Source organism: Hibiscus syriacus, unplaced genomic scaffold (assembly GCF_006381635.1).
Source record: "Hibiscus syriacus cultivar Baekdansim isolate YM2019G1 unplaced genomic scaffold, ASM638163v2 tig00111774_pilon, whole genome shotgun sequence".
Classification (NCBI taxonomy): Eukaryota; Viridiplantae; Streptophyta; class Magnoliopsida; order Malvales; family Malvaceae; genus Hibiscus; species Hibiscus syriacus.
In genome coordinates, this window is record NW_024063175.1 from 3,946,529 (window position 1) to 3,960,321 (window position 13,793).

A 13,793-nucleotide genomic window follows, 5' to 3' on the forward strand; every position below is an offset into this window, starting at 1 on the left:
AAACAAGTGTATGTGAAAAAGACTCTATGTGAAAGTAACTATGTGAATAAGAGAAACTTCGAATAATGATTGAAAATAATTATGTGATTAATAGCACAAGGTATATGTATGAGGATTAGAGGTATAGTTGGCATGCCAAGAGTCGAGGGTTTTATGTGGTCCTTTGGGACAATTATCTGGTCCTTCGGGATAAATATGTGGCACTTCGGTGCAAACCTATGTGGTATTTCAGGACAATTATATGGTACTTCAGTGCAAATTATGAGTTGTGGTGACATCATTAGTGTACAACCTCAATGTACTCAAATACCTAGAGTTCTTAGTAGTATACATTAGCATTTGGAACAAAATTAAAAAAAGTGAATAATATACATAAGTATACCTCTTTGATATGGAAAATAAGTTCAAATTCTTTATAAAATGTTTCGATAAAAACCAATAAAGATTTCGTTTATTAAGTTAGCACTATTAGTATTTACCTCACTAAGTCATCGACTTAGCGTGTGATTTCCTCACGCGTAAGTTTGAAGAAAGCTGAAGACTGATTGGTTGAAGATAGCATACCCCGTGAAGATCATATCAGAACAAATTAAATGTAGGTTTTTGTTAATTTTGTAAACTGTTGGCATGCATTTTACGTTTAATTTGAAATGCTCTGATCGATTTTGTAAACTCATATATTTTGGTATTTATGTAAATTATCAAAGCTTTTATGTAAATATGAATGTGAAATTATTATCTTATATAAGTTAAAGTTTATATCTTTTTATCTTGATCAACAATTTAAATTTGTTCTTATTTATTAATTACAACTATTCTAAAAAGTCAATGTGACACCTCATATTCGTATCCGGGTCGGGTACGAGTTAGGGGTGTTACATTTAATGGTATCAGAGCTATGGTTTAATTGGTTTTAAGTTCGAAATAAAGTCATTTTTGTTTTAAAAAGTGTACATGCCAACTTTTAATTAAGTCTTTCTGATCTGATAAGGTGATTAGTATGATATCCTTGCTAATACATTAGTAAATTGATCTTATTCGATGTCGGACTTTTAAAGCTCCTGAAGTGAAATAGGAGATAGAATGGAAGAGTGTAGTAACTCACTTGCCCCGAGTAGGTAGGGTGTGGAGCAGACACAACAGGGAGTGCCTGTGCAAGATCAGTGGACCTTCTTTTAGACGTTGGACGCAATTCTAACACGTTTCCAACCGTCTGCTCCCTCAGCCCCTAAGATGAATGTTCCTAAGGAGCTGAGAAGCTTAGGAGCACCAGAATTTAGGGGAGAAGCTTAAGAAGGTCCAGATGTTGTCGATATATGGCTCAATGACCTGAAGATTATGCTAGAGAATCTCCATTGTTCTGAAATGGAGAAATTGAATGTTGTAGTTTCTTTATTACGGGGTCAAGCTAGAATTTGGTGGTCTAATGTGACGATGCAAGCTTCAAGGGATCAAGTGACTTGGCCCTTCTTTCTGGAAGAGTTTAAGAATAAATATATAGAAGATCAGTTCATCAAGCAGATGAAGCAAGAATTTATGAGTTTAAAACAAGGGAATCGCGCGGTGTAAGAGTTCGAGTGCGAATTCAACAAGTTAAGTTGATTTGTTGCAAAGTTGGTCCCTACAGAGAAAGACTCATGTGATTGATTTATGGAGGGTTTATGCCCTAGACTGAAAGAGTTGTTGTTGGCACTTAATCTTTCTTCATTTCAAGAGGATGTGAATATATCTAAAGCCCTGGAGCGAGCTTAAAATGAGAGGTTTGTGGAGCAAAGATCATAGTGGAATAAAAGAGTTAATGCTTCATCCAGTGCTTCCCAATCAAAGAAGAGTAGAGGTTCGAGTTCTCGACCTCATACTAAAGCAGAATATGTAGTATCTTCAGGTAGAGGATCAAATCCGGGAAGAGCAAGACAAAGTTATTTAGTGAAATCCAGAGTGGACAAGCAGAAACAAAGTCAACACTGTGGGAAAATCCATAATGGGGTATGTCGAAGGGTCTCCGGAGCTTGTTTTAAGTTGGAGAGGTAGGACACTTTATTCTAGAATGCCCATTGATGACGGGAGAGCCTACCCAAATAGAAAGATCCACTGCTGCACCTATGAGATGAAGAGGTCGAGGTAAAGGAAGGAATCAATCTGAGTCGACCGCTTAACCTGAAGTACACTCTACCGCTCAGGTGTACAATCTAAGGACCAGTGAAGGTTGTGATGATCCTGAAATCATTGCAGGTACTTTTCAGATAGATGGTAAATCTGTTTTAGTTCTGATTGATCCAGGATCGAATTATTCCTATGTTAGTAGTAAACTGGTTAAAGACATAAGAATTTTGTTAGAACCTGTTCGTAGTGAGGTGATTATGACTAATCCATTAGGACATAGTGCTCAGGTGAAACAAATCAGTCGAGGGTGTCCCATATGGATTCAGTGAATTGAATTCCCTGTTAATCTAATAGAATTACCCTTTGACGAGTTTGAGGTTATATTAGGGATGGATTTACTGTATCATTATCATACCAACTTGGATTGTCAACTTAAGCGAGTTATGATAACAAGTCTGGATAAATTGGAGGTTATTGTGGTCAGCAAAAGAATAAATCTCTTAGCTAATGTGATATCTATGATGTCAGCTCAAAAGTTAATGCTACAAGGATGTCAAACATATATTGCCAATGTAATCGATACGAGAGCCAAAGAAAAGAAGCTTGAATATATTTTGACATTCAGAGAGTTTCCAGAAGTATTTCCGGAAGAATTACATGGGTTACCTCCAAATAGGGAGGTTGAGTTTCAGATTGAAATGATGTCAGAACCAGCACCGATTTTAATGGCTCCTTATAGGATGGCCCTAAAGGAGTTGAAAGAGTTAAAGATTCAGTTGCATGAGCTTTTAGATCAAGGATTTATTAGACCTAGTGTGTCACCTTGGGGTGCTCCAGTGTTATTCATAAAGAAGAAAGATGGTTCGATGCATCTTTGTATTGATTATCGTCAGCTTAACAAGGTGACCATAAAGAACAAGTATCCTCTTCCAAGGATCGATGATTTGTTTGATCAACTCAAGGGAACTGTAGTGTTTTCAAAGATCGATTTACGTTAAGGGTACCATCAGTTGAAGATACAAGAAAAAGATGTTCTAAAAACGGCGTTTAGGACTCGGTATGGTCATTACGAATTTGTAGTAATGTCATTCGGGTTAACTAACGCTGTTGCAATGTTTATGGACCTGATGAATAGGGTTTTCCAACCGTACCTTGATAGTTTGTGGTCGTTTTTATCGATGACATCTTGGTGTATTCAAAGTCAAGGGATGAGTATGATGTCCATCTTCGTGTGGTTCTTCAAACGTTGCAAGACAAGAAACTTTATGCAAAATTTTCTAAGCGCGAGTTCTCGCTAACGGAAGTAGCATTCCTTGGACACGTGGTTTTTGTTGAAGGAATTTGTGTAGATCCTCATAAAGTGAAAGTTATGTTAGAGTGGGAGATTCCGAAGAATGTGTCGGAAGTTCGAAGTTTCTTACGTCTTGCAGGATATTATCGAAGGTTTGTCAAAAACTTTTCGATGATATCTCTACCTTTAACCAAATTGTTAAGAAAAGATGTGCATTTTGAGTGGACTCCTAATTGTCAGAAGAGTTTTGAAGCACTGAGCAAAGTTTTGACGGAAGCTCCGTGTCGGTGCAACCAGAATCAAACAAGGATTTCACAATTTTTAGCGATGCTTCCCATAATGGTTTGGGATGTGTTTTAATGGAAGAGAGAAAGGTAGTTGCTTATGATTTAAGACAACATTAGCCTCATGAAAAGAATTATCTGACATATGATCTTGAGTTAGCAGCTGTGGTATTTACATTAAAAATTTGGCGGCACTATTTATATGGTGAGCGTTGCTACATCTTCACCGATCATAAAAGTTTGAAGTATTTGCTGACGCAAAAGGGGTTAAATTTGAGGCAAATAAGATTATGGAGTTACTTAATGACTATGATGCAATTATTGATTATTATCTCGGGAAAGCCAATGTCATAGCTGACGCTCTTAGTCGGAAGACTTTCACCGCTTTGCGTAGTTTGGATGCTCGATTCGTGTTAAAGGAAAATGGTGCATTGATGGCTGAGTTAATGTTGAAACCATTATTATTAGAGCGGATTAAGGAATTATAAAGGAAGGATGATAAGTGTTTAGCTTGGTTCGAACAAGTAGAGAAAAGCGAATTCAAGGACTATGAAGTAAAGTTTGATGGGTGTTTATATTTCAAAAATCAAGTTTATGATCCTAATGATTGTGAGCTGAAACGAGATATTGTGTATGAAGCACATTGTAGTCCTTTAACGATACACCCATGAGGAAACAAGATGTATCAAGATTTGAAAGAGCGTTTTTGGTGGTCAGGTATGAAAAGAGACATTATGAATTTTATATCAAAGTGCTTAAATTGTCAACAAGTAAAGGCTGAACATCAAGTACCCTCTGGATTATTGCAACTGATCTTAATTCCTCAGTGGAAATGGGAAAACATTACGATGGATTTCGTAAACGGATTTCTTTTATCGCCAAGCAAATAGGATTTGATTTGGGTAATTGTGGATCGCCTTACAAAGACTGTACATTTCATTCCTATGCGAACGGATTTCTCTATGGATAAATATGTTGATTTGTATATCAAGGAGATAGTGCGACTTCATGGTGTTCCAATTTCAATAGTTTCTAATAGAGATCCCAAATTCACTTCGAGATTTTGGAAGTCTTTGCAATGAGCTTTAGGTACCCAATTGAATTTTAGCACTGCTTTTCATCCTCAAACCGATGGTCAATCTGAGCGAACAATTCAGGTTCTGGAAGATATTTTGAGAGTGTGTGTGATTGATTTTGCTGGATCATGGGAAAAGTATTTGGCGCTTGTGGAATTTTCCTATAATAACAGCTATCAATCCAGCATCAAGATGGCACCCTATGAAGTATGGAAGGAAGTGTAGAACGCCACTCAATTGGTATGAATTAAGGGATCGGGAAGTTCATGGTCCAGACTTGATTAAATAAGTGGAAGAAAATGTTCAAGTGATTCAACACAATTTGAAAGTGGCATCAGACAGACAAAAGTCATACGCTGATTTAAAAAGAAAATAAATTGAATTTCAAGTAGGTGATAAGGTATTCCTAAAAGTATCACCCTGGAAGAAAGTACTTCGCTTTGGGCGTAAAAGAAAATTGAGTCCTAGGTTCATTGGACCCTATGAAGTTCTGAAAAAGAGTTGGACCAGTAGCCTATCAATTAGCATTGCCACCAGAGATAGAAAAGATCCACAATGTCTTCCATGTGTCTATGCTTTGGTGGTATCGATCAAATCCTACACACATCATAACTCCAGATGAAATAGAAGTTCAATCTGATTTGAAATATGAGAAAGAACTAGTTCATATCCTAGCGTTTGATATCAATCAGTTGCAGAATAAGACGATTCCACTAGTTAAGGTTCTTTGGAGAAACCATAAAGTAGAAGAAGCTGCGTGGAAGCGTGAAGAACATATTAGGAAGCAATATCCCCACCTTTTTGTATAGTGAAAATTCGAGGACGGGTTTTCTTAAGTAGGAGATTTGTAACATCCCAATCATCGGGTTAGTGATCAGAATGTAAAAATGTTAAATTCAGTGGTTGAACTAGAATCAATTGATAAATTCAATGATTTATGATGGAATTTCTATGTAGAGCTAATAGCAAATTTGGATTATTAGAGAGGGTAATATGGTATTTTCTTGTTAAAAGATAATTAATTCCTTTACTTAAGGGATAAACACGTGGGAGTTGGTGTTATCTGGAAATCCATTTCTTGCTCTCTTCTTCTTCATACTGTGTACTCCTCTATCAAAGGTTAGATTCTGAAATTTATAGATTTCCTTCAATTTTTTGTTTGGTAATGAAAGTTTGGGTGTAATATAAGCTTAAATAAGCTTAAGGAAAGCTATATAGGATTAAAACAACAAGAGGAGTAAATTAGAAATGAATTTATAAAATGGGTGTTAAGATGAATTGTTGATATAGTGATTTTTGGAGTTTTATTTGGATATTTGACTTGTCAATGGTCAAATTAAGAATATAGGAGTATTAGAAATGTTTAAGAACATGTTTGAAATCTTGATATGATTTTGAAATCTTGGTATGATTTTGTGTAGTGGTTGATCATAATCAACTTCCGACCAGCTAGACATATTAAGTACCGATTCGAAAGTGTTAAGGATTTTTCTTAGAACTTCAGTGAGGCAAAGGTGAGTGCAACTTCTCGGTTTTGTAACAGAATTAAGGAATGCTTGCGATAAGCCAACTTTAGTGTTTTCGATCGAAAACCTTATAATTTCTTTTATGTTATATTGTAATATTTTATTCAATTTATATTATTTAAATTATGTTTTATGATTATATGATTGTGGAAATGTGACCTTTGAACAAGTGTATGTGAAAAGACTCTATGTGAAAGTAACTCTATGTGAAAGTAACTATGTGAATAAGAGACACTCCGAATAATGATCGAAAATAATTATGTGATTAATAGCCCAAGATATATATATATGAGGATTATATGTATAGTTAGCATGCCAAGAGACGAGGGTTTTATGTGGTCATTCGGAACAAATATGTGGCACTTCGGTGCAAATCTATGTGGTCCTTCGAGACAATTATGCGACACTTTGGTGCAAATTATGAGCTGTGGTGACAGCATTAGTGCACAACCTCAATGTACTCAAATACCTAGAGTTCTCAGTAGTATACATTGGGCATTTGGAACAAAGCTAAACAAAGTAAATAACATTCATAAGTATACCTCTTTGATATGGAAAATAAGTTGAAATGCTTTATAAAATGTTTCGATAAAAACCAATAAAGATTTCACTTATTAAGTTAGTACTATTAGTATTTGTCTCACTAAGTCATCGAGTTAGTGTGTGATTTCCTCACGCATAGGTTTGAAGAAATCTGAAGACTGATTGATTGAGGATAATATACCACGTGAATATCATATCATGACAAATTAAATGTAGGTTTTTGTTAATTTTGTAAATTGTTGGCATATATTTTACGTTTAATTTGAAATGCTCTGATCGATTTTGTAAACTCATATATATTTTGGTATTTATGTAAATTATCAAAGCTTTTATGTAAATATGAATGTGAAATTATTATCTTATAAAAAATTCGACCCGAGAACAAGGAGTCTTCCACCCGAGACCCGACCAGACCAAAACAAGTTTTCACCCGACCCATATATAATTTAAAAACCCGACCCGACCCGAAATAATAAAAAATATTTTTATTCAATAAAAAAGTGACTTAATTGAAAAAAATAATATATAGAAGGATATTATTGTAATTATTCTTAAATATATAAGGTAAAATTATATATTTTTTCTGGTCGAGTATTTTTCACCCTAAACTTGAACACGACCCGACCCGATCCGAACATTACATTAAAAAAATCTAAATTCGACCCGATCTGATCCAAACCTGATTTTTTTTTAATCCAACCCGATCTGATTAAGTCGAAATCTATCGATTTCTGGTCTCATGCCCATCCTTAGCAATAGCAACAAAAGACTCACTGACGCGTGAGGAATGCATAAAACATGGGAAAAAGAATGAGAGAGGAAGAGAATGAAAAAGGAAAATAAAAGGGAGAAAGAATAAAATAATCTCACTAGATCTAGGAAAACCAGGATGACGAAGAGCGACTATAACACCTAGCTTCAATGGAAAAAGCGACGACGGCTACAATAACTTGCATTCAAGGTTAGATTCAAAACGAGGATGGCCTTATGAGACTTTTAACGTTAGAATCATCGGAACAGGCTGGCACCGGCACAACGATAGGCAAAAATCACTTTTAGAGAATTCCAGATATAAAACGACTTCAGTATTTTCAGAAAATGAGAGACAAAATGGTTTTTGGATTAAAAAGGTGGTATTTGTACCACTTAGTTTGGCGTAAACTAAAGGGTGTGACCTTGGACTTTCCAGGGTTTACGATTTCGACTCCAAAAGTTGTTTCACGTTCATTATAGTCCTTGATTCTCTCAAAGTGGCTACTTAACTTCAATTTTTTTGAATTTGATCCCTAATTAACCCTATTCAAATACAATTTCATCTTTAAACTTCTAATTATTCCAATTAAGCCCCCCTGAAACCTAGTTTCCTCCAATTTGATCCAGTACACTCCACATTTTAGTTTATCATATACAGATTGTCTCGTTAACTCCTAGCTCATGTAACATATATACTTTTATAAAATTAATATTAAATCATTCTAAAAATAATATTTATAATATTTATTAATAACAAAAATATAAAATTTAAATTATTTTTAAAAAAATAAAAATTACATTCCATCATAAATAATTTTAAATTTATATTTATTTATAGAAAAAATAAAAACATTTGTATTTAAAATTATTTAATTAGTTTTAATAATTATTTGATAATGTGATATCAAAATTATTATTTTATCCTTAAAATATTAATTTTATAAAATTAATTAAATAATAATTCAATTATTTTCTTATTTTCAGATTAAGTGAAAAAATTTATCTTTAATGTGACTGATATATAAGTTAAATAATAACTTTGAATGAACATAAATAAATTTTTTGGCTAACTCGGTGGTTAACTATTTGGATAGCTCTTTAAAATGACATAATGGTTGTCCCTTTTTCCCATATATATGGGGTAAGAGGGAGGTAAGATAGTAGGCTACCCCCAACACCAGGTTGAGAGCAGCTTCCGTAAGAGACCTCCGAATTATGAAATACCCTCCATGAGACTCGATCTCACGACCTCAAAGTTAAGAACCTTGTGCTCTACCTCAAGGTTAAAATGACATAGGTTAGAATATAAAATTAAAAAAAATTATTTTTTAGTAATTTAGTATAAATTAATTGGTAAAATTAAAATAATTAACATGCTTAATCTAGTGTTTTCTGCCTAATTCCCTTCCAAATAGGCTTGGATTCAAATCTCGTTCTCTCCTATTTGAAATATTATAAGATTTTATTTTTATAACTAAAATACAATGTATGATAAAATTAACATAATTGGCATGCCTCACTCATAGTCGGGGTCAGTAAGTTCGAATCCTACTGTCTCGAAAAAATTTTGTTTTCATAATATAGTGACACGTATGGTCACTTTATTGATCAATCAACATCAAAATGTAATTAAAAAATACTATATTTAATTTTATAATGATGAATTACTAAAACATAAACAAAACGTTAAAGTTGAATTAGATATTAATAAAGTATTTTATTGAAATATAGTGGCTTAATACAAAAAAAATCCACACACTATATCTCAAAAAATATTTTAATGTCTAAAGAATTTTTCGTTAAAATATGTGTCTAACATTTTTTACGTTACCATTCTAAGTACTCAGACATTAATCGTCGTTAAAAATTTTCGTTAATTGACATATGTAATGTTCTGTTAATTTTGAGAATTTTTATTTAAAATTAAAAAATATATTTTAAAAAACATTAAATTTTTTTAAATCTTAATAAAGCCTCAAAACTTTTAAAATTTTAATTTTAATCCCTTTGACTCCGTCTAACGCCACTAATGTCGTTACTCGGCCGAACACCTAATAACAACGTGTGACCGATCAACTACCTACGACCAAAACCCTCATTCTTTCGCAACCGATCGAAGGGGGGAGGGAGAGAGAGAGAGAGAGATGGAAAGAAAGGGCTTAGTTATATGCAGTGTTGTGGCCCTTCTGGGGGTATTATCAGCCGTTACTGGTTTTGCTGCTGAAGGTACTAGGATTAAGGTAAACTATACTTACACATGTATATATGGGATTTTAATCAGATATTCTGTAATGCGTTTCTTGAAAAATCTTGTCTTTTGCTTTCTTTTTCATCAGTTTCTCGCTTTGCTCTTCTCCTGTTTGTGTTTAGTGATTAAAAACTGCAAAACAATAGAAACTGTTACTTCCAAAATTAGTTTTTGGTTTTCCCTCCTTTTTATGTATATGCAAGGGATGAAAAATGAAATTTTACTTAAGAAAGCATGGTTTTAGAGGGTATGGTTAGGAGAAGACTAGAGCTTAAATTTTGAAATTTACTTGTAATTTCTTATAATGAATTATTTCACTTTGTTCTTTTCCTCCCTGAGGAAAAGAAGACAACCCTACCTAAAAGCATATGTCCTTGAGTTTAAGTGATTCCAGCCTCTATGGCATATATTTAGTAGCTAAGGCCTAAGCGCTCTTTTTTTAAGGGGTGATGTATGAAATAGAAAATAGGAAAACCAGATGCTTAATATAAGCACAATAAAGTAGAAAATTCAATTTATTTGAGTTAGTTATTATTCAAAAGTTAATGGAGAATATAATCAATTATAGACCGGAGTGACATATGGAATATCGGTGCTTCATTGGTCTGGCTACTACTGTGACCTTGATCTTTAGAATTTGAAGCCTTATCAATAAATGGGAGTGTTTCCAACAGTGAGTTTTCTATTCTATTTCTTTTTCATCATTTTTGGTTGTCTTGGCATATAGAATGAGTATTGGTTAAACCATTTTCATTTTATACAGGCATAAATTTGATTTAGTGCGCAACTTCGAGAGCTCTATTATTTCATATAATTGGCTGTTTCATGAAAATTTTGTGCCAATGCTTTGACTCACGATTCCATGCTACCTTTTTGAAAGCCTGAATTAAATTGTTAAGATTCCATGTTGTTGACAACATTATGCTTTAAATGACAACTACAAATTGCAAAAGATATTTGGCTCATATATTTTATCTGAAATACTTGCTGGAAAGAATTTTCTGTATCTATTTCAAATTGGAGCTTGTGAAACTGTGAATCTGAATTATATGCTACTACTGTTCCATGCATTAAGTAAGTTTACTCGGATATGGGTTTTCTGGAATTCTTATGACATCCAGCTGTTCTTTTTTTTTTTTCACTTATAGGCTTCGGATGTTAAGTTTGTGTCCAATACAAAATGTTCTTATCCTCGGAGTCCTGCACTTGGTCTTGGCTTAACTGCTTCAGCAGCACTTCTGATAGCTCATATAATCATTAATGTTACAACAGGGTGTATTTGCTGCAAAATAACCAGTCAAAGTTGGAACTCTAACTGGACAAAAGCTCTTATCTTCTATGTTGTTTCTTGGTGATTCTCGAGCACAACTTGTTGATGGAACATTCTTTTTCCTTATTATTATTATTATTTTTATTTACATTATATGTTTTTTGTTTCCTTGGTATTATTGGTAGGGACTAGGGATTAAAATTTGGAACCTAGATATTGTGCTTTCTTCATAGGATAAGTAGCCTTTACCCTCGCTAGTTTAATGGCCTGTATTTTCAGTTTGATTTGTTTATGATAGTTATTATTTCGTTTTAAATAAGAGGAAACAATGACTCAATCATCGTCATCATTTTAAGCCAACCTGGCTCAGTTTGATGTTTTTGATTCATTTTTCCTTTGAGAGAAAAGAATAAATTGGCTTTTGATGATAGAAATGTATTTTTCTAAAACCAAAAGAAATTTGGAAGAAATCAATCAATAAAATGGTAGGCATTTGCAGTTGTATGATCAGGCTATAGAAGTGTCTTTACCTCAAAATTTATTCCAAGACTGAAAACAGAATGTCAGGATGGCTATATATGCCTATTTGTCCGAACACCATATCAAGTGGTTCTATCGCAGTAGTTTGGTTAGAAGTCTATTGTGATATTATACTTGACTTGGGCTTCTTTCTGCCCTTTTAGGTGCTTAGCACAATATCAAAGCCTGAGGGCAGGGTATTTGCTGCACTTTAAGGTCTTTGTTGATTTATATTTGTTGTCTGCATGTTTTGCCCCCATTGATTTCAGTTGGCATTAGGCCTACTGATCAGAGTAGTTACCTATTGTATATTGAATTTAGGATGGATGCTTTACAGGCTATCGCATGAATGTTGAATGCAACTGTGAAAGAGAATTATCTCGTTTCAGAAGCATAGGACTAAAATATCAATATATGGGTGTTTAGTTGCTTTCCGGTCCAGCATGTTGTTAACTGCATGCCCGTTGTTTGAGCCAAGGTTTATATGTTGAGAATGAGTAGTCTTGGGACAGTTAATTTGCCTCAAGAAAGAACGCTTAATTGGAGGGATACATGTATAGGTTGCAATTTTTGAAGTTTTCCAACTTGTTATTGAAGTTTTTGATATTGTGACTTATGTCCTGGAGTCCTTTTTCTGGCTACTGCAATCTAAGAACCCATTTAAAATAAACTCGAAAGAGTGTTTCAGTTAGTTCTCTTTTGTTGATATTTTTCAGACAGGTTCATGTTGCTTTTGAGAGGGCAGGTGGCATTTATGTCTAGAAAAATTTGTAACAAAAGCTTCAGCATAGGCTAAATAGTAGGAATACTTTTTGTAGATGTTTCTGTTTTTTCTTGCGGATTCCATGTTTTATGCTCGATAGTGATGTAGAGATTGCTTTTATCTTGTTTGTTATAGGTTGGTTGTTGCTTGTAGCATGCTAACTTTCTCGTTTCTGGTAAATAATCAAATGCTTACTCCATGTTCTTGCAGGTTCACATTCATTATAGCTTTCCTTCTCTTGCTAACTGGTTCTGCACTCAATGATCAACATGGTGAAGAGAGCGTGTACTTTGGCTACTACTACTGTTATGTCGTGAAACCCGGAGTCTTTGCCGGGGGAGCTGTCTCAGCCATTGCAAGCGTCGTGTTTGGGATCTTATATTATCTCACTTTAAACACCGCAAAGGCCACAAGTGGTCCTTGGGGCACTGCAGCTGTTCCGAATCAAGGTGGCATAGCCATGGGACAACCTCAGTTCCCACCCCACCAGACCTCACAAGATCCTGTTTTTGTACATGAAGATACTTATAACAGGCGGCAGTTCACTTGATCGGAAAACTTCGATAACACTCAAGAATTGTACGAGACTTTGTTTTAGCTGCATGCATTGCCTATGTTGTAGCAAATTGTATAAACTTGTTTCGGGTAAGGATTCTTAGCCAACAAACTTTAAGCAAAAAAGGCCAAGTTTGGATGAAGATTTGTTGCATAGCTAAATATATATGCTGTTACTATAATAGTGAATATTTTGTTGTATTTATATTATTTTTTGTACCATCTACTTTTGGCTCTTCTTAGTATGAATGATAAAAAAGAGTTCTGATGGGAAATTTTGCTAATCTGGTTTGTTAAATCATTCATCCGTTTTTTCTTGGGTAAACTATAAGTTTAGTTCCTAAATTATATTTTTATTTCATTTTGGTTCGTAAATTTTATTCTTTTCAAAATTATACCTAACATTTAGTTTAGGTTTTAATTTGGTACTCGTTAAAAACTTAAATGTTATGTTGACGTATTACCATAAAGTAATGTTATATCATCATTGAAAAAAATCAAAAAAAAAAATATCACGTCAATAGTTCTATCAATTTTTTAATGCCAACATACCAAATTCAAAACTTAAACTAAACGTTTAGGCACCAAAATAGAACAAAAGTAATGGTATAGGTATTAAACGTGTAATTTATCCTTTTTTTCATTATTCAAACCAATTCAATTATTTACTTATTTATTGCTACCCTGTTTACAAAAGTTAGGGCTTCTATTTTATAAACATCATCCCCACTTCAAAAGTATTTTTCAGAATATATATCGAAAATGGAAGGAATAGAACAGTTCTCAAGACTTGGCCATTTCATATCTGCTTAAATGAATAGCATTGCTGTCTTATCTTTCATTGCTGATGGTCAAAAAACCA

The 13,793-nt window shown here is 33.8% G+C and overlaps 1 protein-coding gene across 1 annotated transcript; it reads left to right on the forward strand.

Annotated features, from left to right (window-relative positions):
- The first annotated feature begins 9,681 nt into the window (after positions 1-9,681).
- LOC120170188 lies at positions 9,682-13,057 on the forward strand. The gene is made up of 3 exons (XM_039178173.1): positions 9,682-9,816; positions 10,973-11,175; positions 12,587-13,057. The coding sequence occupies exons 1-3, from the start codon at positions 9,721-9,723 to the stop codon at positions 12,924-12,926; spliced, it is 639 nt and encodes a 212-aa protein (XP_039034104.1). The 5' UTR covers positions 9,682-9,720; the 3' UTR covers positions 12,927-13,057.
- Positions 13,058-13,793: the final 736 nt, after the last annotated feature.